The 23,474-nt window shown below is 39.3% G+C and overlaps 1 protein-coding gene across 4 annotated transcripts in view; it reads left to right on the top strand.

Annotated features, from left to right (window-relative positions):
- The first annotated feature begins 561 nt into the window (after positions 1–561).
- ppp1r9ba (protein phosphatase 1, regulatory subunit 9Ba) overlaps positions 562–23,474 on the top strand; it is a 70,120-nt gene continuing 47,207 nt past the window's right edge. The window contains exons 1-2 of one of the 4 annotated variants that reach the window (XM_059006530.1): positions 562–666; positions 4,865–6,437. In XM_059006530.1, the coding sequence (XP_058862513.1) occupies positions 4,914–6,437 (1,524 nt within the window). In that variant the 5' untranslated portion in view covers positions 562–666; positions 4,865–4,913. Of the gene's footprint in view, positions 667–3,097; positions 3,284–3,350; positions 3,429–4,864; positions 6,438–23,474 lie in introns of those variants that run through there. The other 3 variants (XM_034055751.3, XM_034055752.3, XM_059006529.1) reach the window with 3 other exon arrangements.

Raw genomic sequence — 23,474 nt, forward strand, 5'->3', positions numbered from 1 at the left:
GTCCCCTATTTCCGGGTACAGTCCCCGGATGAGGCACTGTGTCCCCGGTCAAACAATGTCCTTGAAAGAGTCCCCGTCCTCGTCCCCAAATACCCTTACTTTTAATTTCTCGTGTTGGTTAATATGTCAGATGCATAAATATGTTAGAGAGAAATATCCAGACCGTTTCTATTATAGTTATTATTATTAGCTAGAACACTGGAGAGCCCATCCTGCAGTTTTTATACACCTCTTTACATCATCAGTGGCTATCTGGAACACCTGTTAATGTTGACTAATTAAGTCAATAATTAGTGCAATTAAGTAATTGAGAGCTCAATTGAAACGAAAACCAGAAGACCCAGTAGCTCTCCAGGACAGGGGTTGGAGACCCCTGATCTAGATGGTACAGCACTATTGCAGTTGCCATAGCTAATCCAGGGAGCTTCTCTCTCTAGTGCTATCAGCATCAACAATATTGGTGAGTACAGTTCTTTATGTGTGTATCCAGATTTGGTTTACAAAATACGGTCACCTTACAGTAATAGCATATGCACACACACACACACACACACAGCAGAGAAGGATCTTCCCGGGCAGAACGGGAGGTTATCCAGCGGTTATTTGTTTTCTCCAGCGCCAGAAGATGCCCTCTGGAAGAAAATATATTTCGGTCGGTTCGTATAAGTAAGCAAATAACCTTCTCAAAATAGGTCAGTGGGTCGTCTTGCAAGCAGCTAACGGGCGTTGCTGTGCCTTGGCTGAGGAAGGACGCGTGTCTGCCAGTGCTACCGCTGCTTGATGGCAAATGCGATTATATTATAGACGAAGGACTGCAGTGGAATGTAGTTTGATAAAAGCCAGTAACGAGCAACCGTGACGGGACGGCGATCACGTTTTTAATTCAAACAAAGGATTCTTTCTTTCTTTCTTTCTTTCTTTTTCTTTCTTTCTTTCTTTACCATATGCAATACAGGCTACCTCAGCTCCGTTAGTTGTTGATTTTGATATAGTGTATATAATAAATATGGTTGTAACTAACGTCATTGTGCCATATATTGTGCCGTTATATTTACAGCTAAGAATACCCATATCCTCTCTCCGAATACTTGTTTTATTGATAGCGTTATAAAAACGTTTAGAGAGTTGATGTTATAACATAACAACCTTCTATGCAATAACAGACTGCCATGCCAAGCAGCCATTCTGGTTAACATCCGCATGTGTAACACAAATAACACGGCCATTACTATGAATCTTTTCACAGAATACATATGACCTTAAATTGTTATTTGCAGTGCAATACAACAATTGGCCACCAGATGGCACCCATAACCGAATTCCTGGTTTAAAAGAAACTAGTCCAGCAATTTAACCGTTTCTCCACTGCAGAAACCACTGCATCACTCAAAAGGAATTGAAGATCTAATACAATTAATTTGCTCTGTGCTTATCTCTGTGTCAGATATAATTTAAAACCTTGTAAAGGAGCTAATCATTTTATTCATGGTGCTGGCTGCATATATTATAAGCAAACAACTGTGTCTGTGTTTGTGGCTTTTTCTTATAAGGTTCATGTGAAACAAACCACCACACTGCCTATTTAGAGCTGTAGACCAATGTTTACACGGGACTTTAAAAGTAGTTCATTGGTCCGTGCAAACCACAGACACAAACAAGTGAAGATTGAGGCTGTGTTATTAATGAAATAGACAAAGAACCAAAGTAGGAAATCTGAGAGGAACCAACTTACAAAATTCATCTAACTCTCTCCAAATGCACTATTAAAAGATTCACAAATGTGGCACATTTGTTTGCTAATCGTATTGTTCTAGATGTTATTAATTTACTTTCTCTCTTTGCTCAACTAAATGGTTCTTCTCTTTAGTAAATATAAATGGATATACAGTTGTAGTCAAAAGTTGACATACCCCAATGGAAATGTATCATTTCTAGAAATTTCTCGAAAACAAATAATTATGGGAAAAATCTTTTGTAGCAAAAGTTTTGCTTTTGTGGATGACGAAAAAAAGTTACAAGAAATAGATTATTACAATTATTTATTTCAGCATTTTTTTTTTTTTTTTTTTTTTTGCAAAAATGCTAATTCAAAAGTATTCATACCCTGACAAGGAAAATGAAATTGATAGCTAGTTGAGGCACCTTTAGCAATAATAACCTCTTTTAAACGATTAGGATATTTGTCCATAAGCTTTTGGCATGATTCTTTAGTGATTTGTGACCATTCTTCAATGCAAAATTGTTTCAGTTCATTCAAATTTCGAGGACTTCTCTTGTGCACAGCCTTCATCCATCTTTTCATGCCAAAGATTCTCAATCGGATTTAGATTGGGACTTTGACTAGGCCATTCCAGAACCTTGATTTTATTCTTCTTTAACCATTCTGAAGTAGATTTTGATGTAACGGAAGGATGATTGGCCAATATCTTTTGGTATGCTATGGAATCCATTTTACCATTTATTGTAACTAAATTTCATTTGCCATAAGAGGAAAAACAGCCCCATAGAAGGATATTACCACCTCCATGCTTGACTGTAGGTATGGTGTTGTTTTCTTTGTACGCCTCACCAGGCTTTCTCCAAACTTAACGACTATCTGGGACCAAATAGCTCGATTTTTGTTTCATCACTCCACAAAACCTTTGACCAGAACCCATATCCATAATTCAAATGCCACTTTGCAAACCTTAGGCGATTGTCCTTGTGAAGTTTTCCTAAGAGTAAGAGTAGTTTCCCAATTCACTTTGAATATCTTTGGCAGTCAATCTCAAATTGTTATTAACCTTCCTCACAATTCTTCTACTTGTTCTTGGTAAAAGAACAAAGAACATCAAAGGGTATGAATACTTTTGATTTAGCATTTGTTGAGTTTTTTTTTTTTAAATAAACTATTGTTCATCCTTTCAACAGTAAGATGATGAACAATAGTTTATTCACCCTGTAAAAACACATTGTATTTGGACACTATATTTCACACAGCTTGTAGCTGTAAAGGGGTTAACAAAAATGCCATATGCTCGTGGTGATACAGAGCGAGAGAGAGAGAGAGAGAGAGAGAGAGAGAGAGAGAGAGAGAGAGAGAGAGAGAGAGAGAGAGAGAGAGAGAGAGAGAGAGGCGGCAGATCTCACTGGGGAATCAAAAAGCAAACACAGAGCATGTAGACACAATGGAGCGACCAACAGCCGAACCTTAAAAATACTACGACCTGCTGCTGTTCATTGGGGAAAAGGTATTTACGACCACGGAACCACGTTAGCCCCGCCATCACACTGAAATGGCACGGTGCTTATTTTCCTTCTTTTTCCTCCGTTTTAAACGTAAAAATTGACAGTTATTATGGAAATTCTAAGATGCAGGAAGCAACGTAGCACAGAGCAGCCAGCAGCAGGACTCAAGCCTTGTCTGGTGGATTCCGCGGGGTCCTAAAGTAGGATGGGTTCTATGGTTTCTAGAGCCAATTTTGCACTAGACATTTTTTACTAAATAACTATGCACCTTGATAATCTTACTACAGCTGTAATGTCACATCTTTTGTTTTTATAGGTGGGCTTTGGGATTCCATTATTTTTGGTAATGTTTTTCCAGTATGATTTGTATGCACGATACCTTTCGACTGTGATATCATTTAGTGATCTGGTCGGTGCTTATATTATTTCTTAAACAAAATATCTCTTAGGACAGATGATTTTGGTTTTGCGTAACGGTTTTATTACATAATGTTTTGCAAACGACGTGTAAAATATTATTAGAGTAAATGTTAGTATTATTAGCTTTTTAATGGAATTGTCACTTTGTATTTATCAAAAAGGAGGATAGTGGTTTATTTTTAAAAAAAAATGCATTTGTACATTATGAATTTGGGATATAGGGTGCTAAAATATGTGCCTCTGAAGTGAATACAAAATGAAATAGCGGAAATAGAATGATTTTTATAACAGATTACTTTTAAGGACATTTTAAAGTGCTTTACATGAATTTTATGTATATTGTGCTGCTGGATGTAGCCTACATATGTATATGTATGTCGATTCTTTTAAAGCTGTTTTTTAACATTAAAATCTAGGCAACAGCTGTAAATAATAGTAAGTCATACGACAGGCAACCATTTTATAAACGCCTAGCCTACTTGGTCAACACTATATAAACTACTCAAACATGCATTTTCTGTCACCGTTTTATAATCAATTTTTGGAACGGTACTGTATGCTTTTAAGCTCAAAACAAGCATTTTTTCCTCTCTAAACTTAGTACAGGATGCTGACAGATAATTACTAATTTCAATTTGGATTTGAAAATATCTATCACTTGCATTATAGAGAGAAGACGGGAGAGTTCATTTTAATGTATTGTATTTGAATAAAGATGGGATAATCGTTCGCCATTGATTTGTTATAATAGAAGGGAACCCGGCGGGTGCTAAGACACACGGGATCCTTCTCGTTGCAGTCAGGCTTTGCTGTTGCGGGAGGACCAGAAATCTGCAACAAGGCAGGAGAGAGACAATTCAAGAGATAAAAATGATGTAATGAAGATTAATAACTGGCAAAATCCATCACGGGTGGAAAATCCTGGAATCACTGATTTATTATACGGCTTACATTTCGGTTGTTGTTTTTGTTTTCATACCCTGCTTTGCATTTTTTTAAAATGATGTTTCTCCCCGTTTCTCGCAATTGGAACAGATGCAGGGTGCATCAGATCTGCACATAATGGGAGGGCTCTGTTTTAAATCATAGACCTAAACCTGATCTCTCTCACTCTCCCCCCCCCCCCCCCCCTCCCTCTCTTTCTCCATCCTGTCATCTGATTGTGTCTACTGCTGATGCTGGTGGCGGCTCTGCCCCGTTGTACGCTGTGCTGCAGAAGGGGAGCTATGCCGTTTCTGCCCAGACTTGGAGACGCTTGATTAACCATGATGAAGACTGAATCCCCGTCCGCAACAAGCACCGCCGCCAATTCCACTTTGAGGAGCCCTTCCCCGCACAGAAACGCGTATGAGGCTGGGATCCAGGCACTCAAGCAGGCTAAAGATGGCCTTAGCAATGCCGCGAACGGGGATGAAGCACAAGGGGGCAAGCCCAAAATCTCATCCCGCGGCAGGAGGTATGGCTCCAATGTCCATCGGATCAAAAATATGTTCCTGCAGATGAGTACCACCGGGCCGGGGGAAGGGGAAGACCCCTCACTGGTGAATGATAGGTCGGTCCGGCTTTCCCTGCCAAGGGCCAGTAGTCTGAATGAAAATGTGGACCACAGCGCTCTGCTGAAGCTCGGGGCAACTGTTTCGGAGCGTGTCAGCCGTTTTGACCCCAACAAGACTGCAGCGCAGCAGCGGCAGTCATCGGGCCTCTCTAAGCTTCAGGAGACACGTAAGTATTTTGAGCAGCGGACCTTGCAAGAAAAACAAGCGGCCACCAACCGCATCTTACTCAAAAAGGAGCGGGCAGCTGGCTTTCAGGACGGGAAGCTGGACGTGGTTGTGCGTTTCAACGGCAGCACGGAGTCACTGGACAGTTTAGATGCGGGGGGCGCTGGGGAAGCCGTCTCCCCGACTGTAAGCCAACTGAGCGCCGTGTTTGAGAAGGCTGACCTCCGCAACAACCTGCACCAGCCTTGCACCTCTTCTCTGCCCAGGGGAGCCAGCCCGCCACCGGGAAAGGTGGCCATGCTCAACTCCAAAATCATAACCAAGAAATCGCGGGCCCTTCCGCTCTCTGGCAATGAGGAGGAAAGCCTGGTTGCAGGGGGGGGTCGACAGCGGAAGGAATGTGACAGGTCCCCTGGTAGCAGGGGCAAGTCAGCTGCTGTTAACGATGAAACCTCCAAGAGCACCGGGACTGGAAGCAGAGTGGGAACCAGATCAGAAGAGCTGGTCAAGATTAAACCTGTGGAGGTGGAGGAGAGCAGGGAGAATGAACCGGAAGAGCAGGGATCTGGTGTGGAACCCTCAGGAGAAGCAGAGAAAGAGACTGGAGAAGAAGCCAACGTTGGCCCCAATAGCACCCCGGAAGGAGGTAGTAGGCTAGTGCAGGCTGAAGTGCATGCCTCTTTGGAGAATGGAGGGGAATCGCCACCTGAAGGGCCGTTGGAGCCCACCACAGCAGAACCCAACTGTGCAGCCCCAGAGACCCCAGGGGGAGTGGGGGAGGAGGAGGGGGGCCTGGGGGACTCCCCGCAGGGGGAGGACAGGGATTTCGATGGGGGAGAGGAATCCCGCAGGGAGGATTACTCCGAGGGGGACCTGGTGGATATCAGCGCCTACAGTGGGATCGGGGAAGATTCCGGGGGCAGTCAGCTGGATGAGGATGAGGAGGGAGAGGAAGAAGAGGAGCCCTATGAGCCGGAGTCGAGCTGCTCTGAGATTCCAGGCCTCCCGCCCGAGGAAGACGAGCCCCCGCCCAGCCGGAAGATCCGCTTCAGCACGGGGCCCATCAAGGTGAGTCACAACTCTAGCCCCTCCCCTTTTATTGATTGACAGTGCTTGGATAATGACCCTGTACTGAGCTTGATGGGAGGGAGGGATGGATTGAGAGCTGACTTGATAGGAGTGAATTCAGTGTGTCCCATAAATCAGGCACCATGGACAGTATCATCCGCAATGCCAATTAGGATGTTCTCTGTTAAAAACAGACGGCCATACCCTGTTAACTCTGCACCACATCAGCAACATGATCTGAATTTGTCTTTGCTTAAAGACATTTCACACCTGAAAGAAATAGCGAGACAACCAGTATTGACAATTATACCTATGATGCCTGTCTTATGGGACTGACAGTAGGTAGACATTTATGGAACTGTCCACATAACCTTTTTGGTAATTTTTGGTAGTTTGTATCTTTTCTGTCTATATCTGTTTATAGGTTTTCCTGCTTTTGCAATCTCTTTAGTATTGAAAACCACATAGGCCTAATTTAAATATAGTTGACAATTTCAGCAAAAGGGTCTGTTAAAAAGGTAGGCAAAAGAGATCCTCTAGTCTGAACTCCTTTCTTTTATATATGATCCAGACTTGCTTTTATTACTCGGATCGGTCTTGAGTAAATAATGTACTATAGAGTAGTTTTCTAGTCCAACGAATGTGTTACAAACCTGGATCCATTTGGTGGACTTAAGCAAATGTTTAGTTATATATTCATTTTACCAAACATGGTATGGTTTGTAAGTGGTTATTATGTACAGTAGCCATCAATTTGAGAAGGGTTTATCTTTCATAACTTTCTAATCTTGAGTAAATATCTGTTGTAAAATGATAAGCAACTAAAAAGGAAATATGTATTTTATATAAACATTACTAAGGAAGGCAATTTAACATTCAAGTTAAAGGAAGGCAGAATTCCTGTGTTAAACATGACAAAATTTACTCAGAATCCATCTGCCATCTTTTAGGTATAACCCCGTAGTATTTGCACCTTTAAGCTCATTCAGTGATATCAAGGTGTTTTGACACAGCTCTACAGTATATGTGGTGAGGCTAAAGATGGCCAGTTGCCATTTGTGTATTTAGATGACACACTACACAGCCCTCAATTGGTTTGAGTAAGCCAGGGTATTTGTGTATCATTATAGATTCTCAGGTGCAAGCTGCCTAGATTGCCTGATCGGAAATCCTTTTGGTTTCCAAGTAAATTGCAACTGGGACCTGAGTAAGCAGATCACTCCCAGACCTGCTGCTGTGGAGTAAAGTAGGGCTGTCAGCTGTAGAAGACCATACCTGTGCACCAGGGTCTATGCTCTAAGCAGCGTTGAAGCCTTTTTTTAATCACATGGCAACCTAATATAGATGAATGCTTGGAATTACTTTGGGTTGTTTTAATAGTGACGACTGCACAAAACCTAGACCAGCTTTAACAGTAAAAAGAGTGCTGAATTAGGGACTCTACCATTTCTGTCATTGATTTTACATATTGGTCCAGGTCAAGGTCACAATCTGATTACAAAATAAATGATGCAAAGATTTTTCTTCATTCCTAATATCCCCATTTTGACCTCCCATGTAACAATGAACAATGTGTGCCAACTGAGATTTTAGCAGCTCAAATAATTACCAGCAATGGGGGCAATGCAATGGATCTGAAACAAATTTAGAGTTCTCTTAATATGGCAGCGCACACTGACACTGTGGTACCACATGGTATAGTGCAGTGTATAACCAGTGTCCATGGGTTCATGCAATTGTAATGTCATTGATATGAAAATTATACTTCTGTAATTACGCCATAGCTATTTCAGTCCGGAACCCTGCCAAGGCGTTACTGCAAAAATAAAGTCTAGGTGATGAATCACACTTTAGTATGAATTCATCCTAACTAGAGCAATTATCTCTTATTTCATCAAACTGTGCTGAAAAAAGTCATAACTTCACTATTAAGGGGTCTATGCCTGTAGGGGTTAAAGATTTAGACATGAAATGCCAGGGATCAGTGGCAGAAGGGCTAATTGGTTTTAATCATCGCGTGTTTATATGCATGATTGGATTGCATATATCGTATAGCTTAGCGTACGACTGTTTTGTTCTGTTACAACAGGGATGCCCTGGAAAATTTGTGGTTGAAATGTAATACTGTTTATTTATTTTAGATTGATCTTTGTCCAGAGTAAATATGAGACACACAGTTTGGGTAAACATGAGAAGCCTACAGTACTTACAGTAATGTGCACTAAAGGCTAAAAATGACCATTTACTGTAAATCACTACCACTTTAAAATAAAGGCTGCACATTCCCATGTATTCAAGAGGAATAGCTGTTATTCCTATGGTGTTCCACTGGAATGTGTAACCAAACTGTATGTTACTCCCGTTAAATTCTATTGGAATTCTTGTGAATTTGCAGATATTATTTTATAGTAGCTGTATTGCTTTCGTTCCCTTACATATTGTATGGTATTTGCAGTCATTCTAAGAGGTTCTGGGTTCTGTTGCTCCAGTATTGAGTTATTCTGCCTTTTCTCCAAATCTACCTTTACCTGGCTCTGAGCTTGTCTGGAGACTTCTAGGTGCCAGGACTAACACAGGGTTCTCCCTAGACCTTTTCAGCCAGGCGGGTTGTCCGGCAAAGTGTCTGTCGTCGCCCAACTGAAAAAACCCGATCCGCCCGTCTTGCAGATGCTACTGTGCCTTTAACAATAAGGATTGATTACGCTTCTAGCAGACTAGATCACTTGCACGTTTTTGGGTGAAAAATAAATCTTGGAACCACATGACAGCTGTGTTACGTCTTGACACAACATTTAACCAATCAGAGAGTTGAAGGGGCGGGCTTTCTGTGTTAAGCACTTTGAGAGGCTGATACGTTAAAATAACCGATTATTTTCAAAGCAAGAATCGTGACAATGAATGCAGGGTTTTCAAAATAAGCCGGTGATCGGCGCAATCCACCAGCTACTTTATTAAAAAATATTAAGATTATTTTCAGTCCATTTTTTGTCGTGTTATTGTACTGTAAGGTTATATATAGTACATAATAGCACATATGCACCAAAAAAAGAAAAAAAGCGTATTCCTTTTGTTGTGATATCGTAACAATATGTACCCAGGTGCTTGTGAGAGATATTGGGGGTTCATATATAGAGGCTATACGCATTTAAGAAGAAAGGCATGATGGGATATCAGCTGAACACTTGTCAGCTGACATACAAATGCTTAAGTGCTGAGGTGCTGGATTATTACACTCCGGTTTCATGCAACAGTTATGATGTCGACCAAACGTGTGTGAGTACTGTTGTGTAAAAATGATGGTTAAAATGAATAGTTGCATTCAAAAAATGTAGAACAGCGAAAAACAAAAATGGACGTGCATTAACAAAATGCCCTGAAAACATAAAGAAAACAATTTAAATGAAGCAATAAGCTCAGTAATTAAGCTGAAACCATTTTTTTGTGAACTCCAATAAACCTACGTTGTCTTTCCCCAGTCAAATCGTAGCGTGGCTAAATAAGCACGGTAATTTACCATAATAAAAAACAGTCATGAAAAAGAAAATGTAGAACATAAAAAGAGCAACCAGATATAGTCAACGAAAGACAACACATTATTCAAATTCTTTGTCGTATTATATATGTAAGGTAAGGCAAGTTTATTTTTCCGTTAAAAGTGCTCCCGTCTATGTTCTGCCGCCCGGCTGTACAGAATTCCTGGGGAGAACCCTGTAAAAGAATTCCTCATTGCATTCAAATCATGTAATCTTTTAACTCTGAAGCCGCACATACTCTCTCTGTCTACATACTGTATATGGGAGGTGGGGCTAGCAAAGAAAACAATTCCTGAGGATTCAGTCCCTTTGTGGTTATCTTTCCGCCCTTGTTGATTCTTGCCTTCACATGCCCTCCATTTTTAGCATTTTGAACAGAATAACGTGTAATCTGTATAATGCACTGGGTGAGTCTGGACTGCGATTGGTTACTTAAAGCTGCACCCAAGCTTGAGCATTGGGTGCCATCCATGCAGTGCTACAGTATATGTATCAGTCTATTGATTAGCTTTCCAGTGCACTGACAGAGGGAATGGATGCGTATTCACTTATAGTAACAAGGGACGCCTGCCTTGTATAGATCAATAGTATACAGCAATTTATTTAACAGCAATGTCTGGATTACTTGTGTTTCAACAGAAACTTCTTGTTGTTTTCTTCATTATCTTAATGTTGAAATGCTTTGAAAAAAAGCACCACCGATGTTCTGTGAATCCAGACAGGGGCATTGGAATGGTTGTGTGGTTTTGTACTGAGAGGCAATGGTAGGGCAGCTACAATGGTATGGCCTGCCATTGGCAGAAAGGTAGTAACATTGTCAAAGATATGATTAAAGGAAGGTTCAATAATAAAATGAGTACATTCATATGCTGTATAGAAACTACATTCATAATCTGGTTATGAGAAATGGATATACATTTGTTTAAAATCAACAGTTTATCAGATTATACCAAAATGCAAGTTTGTGATTCAAATTATAAACTGGGACCCAGAAACAAAAGCTAGATAGTAAATGGTTGCTCAATGCATGGAAAAATAGTGTCATGTTCTAACACACTGGTTGGCCGTTGCATTACCATGGTAACACATCAGCATTGTCACAGGTCTTCTACAGTTCATTATTATTCAAAAACACAGGCAGGTTTTTGCTGTTAGTAGGTCTGAAGACAATAAAAAGGGAACTTATCTCACATAGAGAGGAGCATGGTTAGAGCAATAATAACCACCATTAACCTGCTTCAGCACCCCCTAGCCACCATCACATGAGGGGGGTTTGTCACTTCCTGGATCCATACATTATGCTACTTAATCGACAGAATGCATGTTGGGTTTCTTATTTTATAATTAAGGCTGTATTTTTTTCACAGATTTCTCAGTTCCTGTGAAATGTACCCATTGCCGTGTAATATGTAGTTCCCCAAGAAAATTCAGAAAGGATTCTGAAAGGATAGTGTAAATATACATATTTTTTATCACTTAAAAATAAATACAGCAAACATTTGTCTTATTGACACACTACCTGTTACACTGCATTTAGGAACCTGGCAGCCGGTTTAGTTTGCTTCCGGTAAGTGTTGAACAGACACTGCAGAGAGCTGCACGATATCTTGAAAATGTCTTCAATGAAAAAGACACCAGCTGCATTAAAGATCGGAAATATTACAGAAGTAACAAGAAGGGGGACGTTTCACGTGTCTGTTGTCTGTTTGTATTTTTGTTTGATAATTCACTGATGGTGAATAGTATGTTTAATTGTGAAATATCTTTAAATATTTTTTACAGAGCCTATGGAAATATGTGGCTTCTGAAATAGTATAGTAGCTGGTTAGAATTGCACAAGAGCCAGCTGTCTTCAGAAACTGCTATCATGAGTCACTACAGTATGCAGAGGACACTATAGACCAGAAAAGAAATCTGCATGGTTGGTGATGACAAAGGCATTAACACATATATACTGTACTGTAAGATTCCCTTACATTTAAACCCTACCAAATTATTTTGCTCTAAAATACATGGCCAAAGGTTTTGCATTACCCTATAGATAATTTTGCATCATAAAGTCGAATGAAACCTGCTGAATAATGCAATGTGAAAATATTTAATTAAATACAGCTTTGCAGTTTTCCATATACTTAAAGAAAAACTGCTGACAATTGAAAAATGTGACATTTTGAAATTATTATTTGTTTATTTATTTAGCAGATGCCTTTATCCAAGGCGACTTACAGAGACTCGGGTGTGTGAACTATGCATCAGCTGCAGAGTCACTTACAATTACATCTCACCCAAAAGACGGAGCACAAGGAGGTTAAGTGACTTGCTCAGGGTCACACAATGAGTCAGTGGCTGAGGTGGGATTTGAACCGGGGACCTCCTGGTTACAAGCCCCTTTCTTTAACCACTGGACCACACAGCCTCCTATCTAACATGAAATACTATTCTGGCTTCCGGTAGACTTTTGCGATATCATTTTGTAGTTTCTTCGATTACATGATGTTAAACAAAATATGTAAATTATGTTCAATCCTATAATAAAAGTAATGCAAAACCTTTGGCCATAGCTGTAGCTATATTAAATATAAACATATCATCCGGACACATTGAAAGCAATCCAAGGTTTCGAACCTGCCTATTTTAGTGAGACACGTATTCCTTACAAAGCGGTCTGTACTTTAACACTGGTCTCTTTGTAATTCCAAGAACTTGATTAAAAACGTATGAGGGCATTTATTTCTCAAGCGCCTTTACTTTGGAACGCTCTTCCAGGTTCCACTCGGAATGCTGAGTCAGTCAATATCTAAGCTTCCAACATATCTCTGCATTGGCCTTTTACTAGAGCTCTTTTTAGCCTTCCCTGAGATGCTTTTACATGAAGGGTGCTATGTTAATGAAATTGGTGCAGTGTGGTATGGTAAAACAGTCAATCAGAATTCTAAGTTAAGAATATAAGAAACCAAATCAAGATGACAAACGGCCTTAACATGACTTTTTGTTGCAGGCTGGACAGAACCTGACCAGGGCACTGGCAACAGTGAGTGTCCTCACTTGACCTTTTCTCATCAGTATAATATGTGTGTTACTGTCTGTATGCAGCGCAGGCAGTGGAACAAACCTTTGTATCAGTGTATTCATGCAATGAAAGCATCTCTGTTTGATCTTCACCACTGCCACGACTCCTGATTACCAGCCAAAACAAGTATGTGAGTGACATGCATCCCATCATATACTATAATACAATAAGAGCAGAGATGAATGAAAACCTACGAGTGACATTGCCATATCTGTGGCCCCAATACTTAAATTAGATATGTGTAATATGCATACAGTAGGTGTACAAACAGGTGACAGACAATCACCTACATATACAGTATCCTTAGATTCTAATACTCTCAATAACTTGTGCTGAAGATTGGCAAGACCAAGTTTCATAACAGTTGGGTAAGAGGTTCAGTATTAATATAATAACCTATATTATACAGAGCTAGGGTTTGAGAACTAGTTCACATAATTGGGCTTGTAAAATTACAAGTAGAAAAGTTTGTATTACAGCTCCCAGGTTTCGAGACTGTTTTTTTATATATGGCTGTTCTGTTTTTAAATATACAGGAAGTATTAGTGCATATTAGTTAGCTAGGTGTACCACTGTATAACATAAATGACATATACCCTACTGTAGGCGTGTTTTAAACTACAATACAATGCAACAACTTTTTGGTGAAACCTTTCGATAGGATCAGCTGCTATGTATCTAAAATACACATAAACTATGAATCTCCCTGTAACGAACACCAAAGGCACTGAGTAAAATGGTCTTGATGGAAACTGATCTTAATAGAGGGGGAATAATTATCTCCAGTTTGACAGGCACTGACACAGAGGCCCTAATGCAAAGCCAGCATTTTGTGGAACTGGTTACAAGGAAAGAGTTTTCTGTATTCATTTTAAAGTACAAGCTTACCCCTTCTAGATAGTGGTTAATAAAGAGTTCTGTCTGGGCGAATTAGCCATCAAAAACTGAGGCCTACAGTACAGGTCCAAAGGTTCTCAGGCAGACCCAATTTTCTGCTTATTATAATTCAGCTCTCCATGGCTTTAATCTGTCCTATGTTTCTATTATTAATCTCCCAGGAAAGATTACAGTACCTAGCAGTTTCAATTCTAAAGCCGCTGTATTTTAAGTTTAAAAGAAAGAGCGTTTTGGACAGAGTGGGGTGAAGTGAGTAGAAGAAACCATTAAAATGATGCATTCTCATTAGCAGCAGATGATCTGAGCGTAGACCATTGGAGTGAGTGTGAATCACATCCAGTTAGTTACCAGGAAGCAGCAGTAACTTATCATCTATAGTGATCGCTAACCTCAACCCAAACCAGAGTCCTAGACCCTAGACCCAAACCCTAACCCTAACCATAACCCTAGCAACCATGCATTTCAAATACACATCCCAAATTGAAGTAAAAAAAGACAAGCAAAGAACAAAAAGATCTTCTACAGAATAATATTGCTACAGTAGTTGGGCTTAGTACTTCTTTAACATGTGTATCATATTGTGCCCATAATGTGATTCTGTTTTTTGGCTTTATAATATGAATGAACTTGAGTAGCTGTGGAGACAGTAGAGATGATGTAGCAGTGACCACCATGCAGATTGGAATTTACATAGAGGTGGATGAAGGTTATCTTTGCATACTGTACCGTACACAAGTTAATTATTTACCAGTATTTTGTCTACACTCCCGACTGAACTTGCACATCATTTTTTCAGTAGGAAGGATCAGGAGGAACGTGCATCAATATACTTTTCTAATTTCTATGTATGCCATTGTCCATTAAATCTGTTTACTAGATAATGTTCTGCTAATTATTTGGGACGTTTGTCTTCATATCCTGAACACATTTTAGTATACAATTCACCATGATTGTGGGGTGCTGCAGCTTCAATACAGTACTCCCTCATTATAAGTCAGCCCTTTATACTTCAGAACAAGTTATAAGGCAGTATGGTCGGGACTCCCATTTGTCCCATAATGCCATTCCACTAGTATTTCATTCTCGTTAACACAGCCTCTTACCTATATAGCTCCGACTACAGCGTTCTTATGAGAATGCTCGTATGTACATGCAGTAGATAGAGAACCTCTGTTCACATTGTGATGAAACTTGGTATAAGCATGTGGAAAGATGTAATGGGTCAGCCAGCTGTTTCCTTGGTAATATTATTTGTGTATGTTTCTTTACAGGGAACCAGCCAAACTCTACAGCTATGGCCAAAAGTTTTGCATCACCCTGTAGAATTAACTAATTTTGCTTCATAAAGTCGAATGAAACCTACTGAATAATATTACATTAACATATTGAATTACATACCACTTTTTAGTTTTCCATATGCTTAACGAAAAACTGACAAAAATTGAAAAATGTGACATTTTGAAATCTAACGTGAAATACTGACCATTATGGTTTCCGTTGGATTTTTTGCGATATCATTTTGTAGTTTGTAGTAGTGATGGGACGGTATAAAATTTGCACAGTATGATAACCGTTAAATAAAACACCGCGGTAACCTTAATATCACGGTATACAGTACATCATGCAAATTATAAAATAAAGGCTTAAAAAATGAAGAAAGACTAATGCAAATCACTTAAATTACTGTAATGCACAAAAATAAAACCAACAAATCACACTGCCTTTCATGGAATGATTTAAACATTTGGTATGTAGTATTTTACTATGCCAAATAACTTGGTACGTTTCTTTTTTTATAAAGACAATCAGAATTTAAAAAAAACAAAAAACTAAAGTTGTACACTCTCAATGTTATACTACAACAGTATTACTACTGCTGTAGTTTGTTAAAACATTTTAACGTATAAAATTAAATAAATAAATAAATAAATAAAATAAATACTTTGTTAGCTGATGGTTAATAGAATTGGAAATTATCGGTCTTATTGCTTAAAACACAAACATGTACCACAGATTATTATTTAAGAGCAGAGATTAGTTGTTTATTGTTTCAACCGGATAAATAAAATATTTATAGCAAAAAAGAATGTATTTTAGTACTAAAACGTGTTATTGAATTTATAGCTACACGTCTCGACATTGCACAAGTAAGCTTCGATGATTATTACACATGCAGAGTTTGTAAAAAAAAAATTCTTCACTTACCTAAGAAAATTGGAATACTGTTATAACTTGTTTAAACAAAACTACGTTGCTAATAAGTAAGCTATCCTGCTGCAGTCGCATGTCTGTGCTCATTTTAATTGAGACATTGGTCGTGTTCTTAGATTTCCCCAGTTCTGCACAGTCCTGCACAGAATCGCGGAAAATTCTGCATAGCCCAGCGCAGCTTTGAAATGTTACTGCGGGAGGCTGGCTGTGGCTGTGAACCAAAGGGACGATGCAGAGATCATGAGTGACCTGTTCATCGTAATGCAAATAACCACTAAAACTACTGCTGCCGCCTTGTTAGCGGAGGCGAACGACATTTTATCATTACAATGAAGCAGTGAACAGCCTTGTCAATTATTTAAACAAACATAATGTATTAAGTCTGTGATAAGTGATGTATAATTTTACAATAAAGTTAGTTGTTAATCAGTTACATTAAACTGACTGTTGATAATCCAGACAAAATATGTTGAAAATGTGTGCTGCGCTACAAGGTTTGGAGAAGGCGTTTCTCTAAAAGCTGCGTGTGACGTCAGAAAGACAGCAGCCGGCGCAGCCAGCTCCGGGTAACAGAACACAGCGATTGAAACGTTGTATTCTGTGTCGTTGACAGTTTCATTCAAAACCATTATCAAAATACAGTATCCGTTCACAAAAAGATCGTCCTCAGAAACTTTGCTAAGGCTGCAAGTACCATCGCTTGATTTAGAAGAAGCGTGTTTGCAGTTAACCGTGTATAAAGGAATTACGATAATTGCGGTGTAGAATAAAAGGAACGGTATTAATACCGTAATGTACCTAAACCGCGGTAAACCGAAAAAACGGTATACCAGCCCATCTCTAGTTTGTAGTTGATTACATGGTAAACTTTTGGCCGTAGCTGTAGAGTGTGATGTCATTTTCTTGTGGATACAGCAGTGACAATCCAAAGGCTTCCTTTGTTAACCTCTTCAGTGGCAGCATAGTGCGGGGCTCTCTTTCCAGGCGGTTTAAATCACATGCTTCTTTCTGTCTTTGACTGTGATCAGGAGGTGCATTCAGACTGACAGTTGGCTCGCGCCCCTTCACACTTTAAATTGCCCATAAAATAAACTCCCTTTGTACGCAGGGAGACAGGGTGTTAATTATTCTTCAATCCAGGTCTGAGTGGGGCTTGACTCGCTAGCTGTCTCAAAGTGGTTGTAGCTAAAAAAATAATTCCACTTACCTGTTCTGCACTTCTATTCGCTACATTGGTATCAAATGTGCAGTTCTGAATTGTTATAGTAAACTTTCATTTTAAAACACGATATCTGGTAGAGCACTATGTTCCAGAAATCTCTGTTTGCAAGTTTTGTTTTTGGGTCTTGTTCCACTTCTGTGGTCATTTTCCCCATTCCTTCAACACCTTCTTTCCTCTTAGACAAGCCAGCTACTTCCCCTATCGACTTGAGATTCTTTCAGTCAGCAGCATGCTTTGACCCAGAAGACTGAGGCTTCCTGAAAGTAAGGCATGGAAACTTAGAGCTTTCTTTAGCCCAGTGCAGTATCAGATTCTGTCATTTAAAATGAAAATACTGCCTACTGTATTCCTTCCAATTTAAGACGCAGCCCAAATTTACCACCCTCAATTTGACGAAAAAATAAATCATCAAATAAATATGCATTTGCAAAGATACAACCTCAGTTACGCTGTTGTATCGTACAAAACTGGCACGAAACAGTGTTGTTGTAGATTAACCACAGAGCTTGTTTATTGTGCTGCGCACTGTTGAATACTTAAGATGGCGTCTCTGTCGTACACATACCACCACCACTCACATACAGCATCACACATCCTGGTACAGCAAGCACGACACAACACTCCACGGCATCTGGCAAAATGTAACCCAGCAACCACAGCAGCATTGAACTGTGGTATTGCTTGGCATGTCGAAAAAAATACGGGGGTCTGATCAGCATTTCTGATCTGTACAAGCTGGTACTGTTTGTTAGAAATATTGTAAACGTTTCTCTTGGAATTCCTCAGGAAGCTTGGTTTGTCTTTTCTCAGCAGTCAGTCACATTGCTGTTTGTGTACTCGGATAGTCACATCTTTTGTTGGTGATTTTAATACACGCATCACTATACTGTACTCGAATTTAAGACGCAGGCTATTTTTGAGAAGCAAAAAATGGTTAAAAAAGCTTGTCTTAAATTCGAAGGAATACGGTAAGTAGTCTGTGATTCATGGTGACTTACCAAAGAAAGATGCATCTCCCTGTTACAAACCAGGTTTTTAAAAAGTTCATGCAACCGAACGATAGACTACTTCCTCCCCCTTGATCTCAAAGGTGATTTCCTTCATAGGTTCATATTATCAGAAGACTGTCGTTTTTGGAATAAGAAACTAATTCCAACATCAGTTTCGGTGATTAAAGTAAAAGAGAAGTGAAATTGACACAATGCATTTTCCAAAAAAACACATTATTTTATTGGCACAGTAAAAGGAACCGATTACTGTGCTTCAGAAACTAGCTGTCTTGCATATGACACAACAGCAGCAGAATCGGTCGGAAAAGCTATCATTCTGTTCTGTGCTATTATTGCAGAGGGAGTATTTTTAACATTAGCTAGATATATTACATTTACAATTAGACATGCTTAAAAGTCAAAGGTAGAGCACAGCACACAGTCACGATAAAGAATCAGGAAGTGCAGTTAACATATTTAATGACTGGTGAAATACAATTCAAAGCTGCTGCAGTATGTCCACTGTTTTGTCGTTTTAAAACTTTTACAAGCTCTTGCAGTGTTTTTAAAAAAAAACATAAAATAAATAAATCCAAAATATGGATTGTAGCGTACCAGAAAAGCGTAATCAATCAGACCGTGGAATCTGTATCATCTGATCCAAACCAAAGATGGTTTTCTAGCAGAAGCAGTTTGTTGTTTGGTGCACGTTTTGGTGAATTTGGTGGCAGCCAGTTTGATAGTAAAATTTATCGCAGCAACTTCTGCTGGTTGCTGATGATATATGCCAAATCACTTCACTGGTTCCCAAGAAGAACATTTCAAAAGGTTTCTAAAAAAAAATGCGCCAGACGGCCATTTTGGTTAGGTCAACACCATTTCTTTAAGAGTCAGTTGTATTGATACAGTGACAGGGATGATGCTTGTGAAATTTGGAGTTAGTTAAATGAACAGTTTGTCAACTGAGGCAGTTTTAAATTTAAGACGTAAATGTACTTCTGGCGGCCATATTGTTTTACAAAACATCACCATTTTGACATATTTCTATTCCATTGTTACCGGGGCGATGCCTACCAAGTTTGGAGTTTGTTGGTCAAACGGCTTTCAAATAAACGCAGTTTGCTGTTAGGGGCGCGTTTCGGTAAAATTTGTGGCAGCCATTTTGATAGTTTATCGCAGCAACTTCTGCTTCGCAGACTTGAAGAGTGTTTGGTTGCTGATGACTTATGCAAAGTTTCAGATCAATCGGTTCACTGGTTCCCAAGAAGAAGATTTTGAAAGGTTTTTCCAAAAAATGCGTCAGGCCGCCATCTTGGTTGACGCAGGAGTGAATTTTTTTTACATCTGAACTGTAATCTGCACGGGATGATACCTACCAAGTTTCATGTTGATTGGTTACACCACATGCAGACAGGAGCAGTTTGAAGTTGATGGAAGAATAATAATAATAACTAGAGTTGCCAGTAACTTTACAGCTTCCAGGACCAGTACTAGTAACAGTACCAGTACCAAACACTTTAGCAAATAGTGCAGAATGCCAGTACCAGTACCAAACACTTTAGCAAATAGTGCAGAATGGCATTTTTACATAGTAACCATGACCCTATGTGCACCCTATTATGAGTTATAAGCCAGTTTTACATTTGACCTTTAGGAGAGGTCAAAGGTCAGGGGCAATGACATTTTTTGATAGCGCATACATGGGTTACTATATGTGTTCCATAGTAACCATGGCCCTATCTGCACTCTATAAGGAGTTATTAGCCAGTTTTGTATGTTGATGATGTCATCCAAAGTGGCTGCCATGTTTTTTTTTTATTGTAGCAACCTCCCTTTAACACCCTTTAAAGACAATCACACTATTATCATATGTGCAATTGGGTTTGTTTCAATCGGACTAGCGGTTTGGGAGAAGATCTTTGTAGTTTGTGATTTTGACGTCTGTACCATGCGAGTTTGATGTCATGCAGCATGGCCGCCATACCACACAACCTATCACAACCTATCAGCGTCTTACGAACACCAGTTAATCTTGGACTATCCCTCAATAACTATACCAACTTTCAGCACTCTGCAATAAGTGGTTTTCGAAAGAATTTTTACATTTAGGTAAAACGTTTTTTTTTAAATCCAATATGGCGGCCAAACCACGTGACTTACGACAAAAGTTCATTAGCACTTTCCATCTTCCCATAAGCATCTATCAACCTACCGAATCTGATGAGTTTTCGAGCAACTCTGGCAGAAAGAAAAATAAGAAGAAGAAGAATAATCCCAGCAATAACAGTAGGCTTCCCAGTCCTATTGCTTGGAAGCCTAATAATAGGAAAAAATCCTAAAAATAACAATAGGCTTTCCAGCCATTCTGGCTTGGAAACCTAATTAAGTCAATATTAAAGAATCAAGTATAATTTTATTTTTGATCATTCAGGAACGGTGAATTAAACTGGGTAGATAATGAACTGCAAGAAATAACATATTTTTGAGGAAAATGTGTTTCAATGGGGTATGCTGTTTTGTTTTTTGTTTTTTCTTAGTCTCTGTCAGAGTCCGAAGATTGTTTGGTGTGTGCTGCCATTGGCGGAGGATGATTGTAAATCTTCACAGAGACAGATTTGTTAAAAGTGCCTAAAAAACACGAATTGTGGGTGTTGTCGAGTGATTGAAAACGTTTTGTGTTTGAAAGTGGTCTCGGCACGCTTTAAAATACTGACCCAGACACAAGAACTGCAAGTTTTAGTGCGGTTCCGCATGTTTATTAAAGACAAAATAAAACAAAACACAAACAAAAAGCCTAACTCCTTCCAGGAGTGCTAAGCTAAACGTTTGGTTTTTCTAAACTTTTTTTTAAATATAATTTAACCAGGCTTGGCAAAAGCCTGCACTGGTTTTCAATTTCTCTTACCAGCTCCCTGGTGGTCCCCTTAATGCAGCTTCAAGCTCCCTATTTATTTCATGTGGCTGGTCCCACTTAGCACCAATCACCTCGTTTGAGACCAGCCACATTCTCACATATATTTTGGCAGTTGGGGATTAACCCCATCCCTGCCAACCACCACCAAAACACACACATTTATTGTCAGTTTCCGGCGTCCTATCTTGGGTTCTTTATTCATACTGTGTCTTGCTTGCATCTGTAGAATATTTGTTTGAAATGTCTGACCAATGAAGTGACAGCCGGTATCTCCCAGCCTACCCCCACACTGATCTGTGTTTTTCTAAATAACCGCTAATAACAGACTGTGTTCTGAGAACATTCCTCATCTACGACGTACCACAGCCACAGGCCAAGGAGGGTGTTATCTCATTTTATTAGTCAGAGGAAGTCATTTTATTCCAGTTGTTTAGCTAGTTTTCCACAATATGAAGGCATGTTAGTTCAGTGTTTTACTGGCGTGGGCAGATGCTTCCAGTTTATCCAGATTGCCGCGCACTGAGCTTTATTCTCTAAGCTATCTGCAAGTGCTCCAAACAAGTTTCAGTCACAACAGGCAAGACAGGTGTCTCCAAGAAAATATTTGCTTGAGGATCAGTTTCACAGTTTGGAGGCTGCTTTGGAGTCTTTGCTTCCCTTGGTGACCCGGCGACACCTAACTGATAGCGTTGTGGCTGCTGTCTGAAATGCAGGCTCATGTTTGTGCATTGGAGACTTTGACAGTGATGTGAGAAGGCAGTAGTCAGTGGTGTAGATGAGAAACTGTTCTGGGTTTCCTGTTTTCTGTTCAGTGACTGTGTCAATGACCTTTCTTCTTATACATGTAGCTTGCACTGGCATTTCCTGTTGGGTTTATAGTAACTTACTGTTGTTGGGGAATTTACATCTGTACAAGTGTACCAGTGAAAAGAGACCTTGACTTGACTTAGGCCTGTATTGTTTAGATTGTTTAGATAGGGGGTTTGATTTCCACTGTGGGCCAATTACTATGAAGTTAGCCTGAATTTTGCCCACTGCAGAAAATATAAATCAGAGGACTTACAGACACAAGCAGGGGAACAGTATAAAAGATAGTGCTGTATTTTCACTAATACGGTCCATGGGAGCAAATTATTATGGAGCTTTTTGCAGTTAGCAGTAGGGACATCTCGGAAATCGAAATCAAGTAGAGATTATTGTTTAGTTCCCTGTCTCAAAACAACCATCGAGGTACAGGTGTGTGGCTGCAGTACTTGTCGCCTGAAAATACTATCCCCCTTGAATGACACATTTATGGCATAAACATATTTAATGAACACCATTCCCTTGTTTTTTTTTTTTTTCAGAGCAATAATATTAAACTATTTTACATTAATTTACTGGTTTTGAGTCCGAATCCTTATATCACTTTTTGGTCCCTGCACAGTACCCATGACCATTTATTTACACCAATCCTGCACACAAGTTTTTACAGGCAATTATTCAAGTACAGAATTCTACGCTATCCAACTTTAGCGTATTTAAAAAATATATTTTTTAAATATTTAATAGTGATTCTGCCAGTATGGTAGGCAGGCCATGGTGTAATTACATCTGTCATTTGGTTCCCATTTGTTATTTGAGTTTGAAAGTATTTATGTAATTAAACTCACTCTAATTGCAGTTTCCCCCATCTTGACGCTGAGAAAGGAATGAATCTTTAGGGAGTTTTTTTTTCTTTATTTTTTTTTACCATAAATGCTTCAGACATTCTGTGTAAACGGCTTCCTTTAATTGTTGACGGCTAATAATAGAATTTTGAGTTTGCATCCGTTACAGCAAACTGCTGTATTTTATGGAGGTTATTTTTCTTCTGCGTTTGGGGAGAACCGCTAATCTTTTTAAAGTGTTATTTCTGCCAATTTATTTGTGGGTATCCCATGATGGAGAGAAAGAAGGAGGTCATATAATAAATAGACTGTGAACCAGTAAAGCCTATCAGAAACACACACAGACAAGAAACGCACTGGATACTGTATGCTGCTGCAGTAGCACTGATAGTGTGGGAGGAACAAGGGTATTTCATGTTCAAATATTCTTTCAGATTTCAAATATTTTATTTTGAATTAGCTGCAAAGCAACAAGCACAATGTGTACCATATTACAGGAAAATAAAAGCCCAGGTAAAATAAACCTGCCAACCAAATTGCCTATTAAGGAAT

The sequence above is a fragment of the Acipenser ruthenus genome, chromosome 33, assembly GCF_902713425.1.
Source record: "Acipenser ruthenus chromosome 33, fAciRut3.2 maternal haplotype, whole genome shotgun sequence".
NCBI classification, from domain to species: domain Eukaryota; kingdom Metazoa; phylum Chordata; class Actinopteri; order Acipenseriformes; family Acipenseridae; genus Acipenser; species Acipenser ruthenus.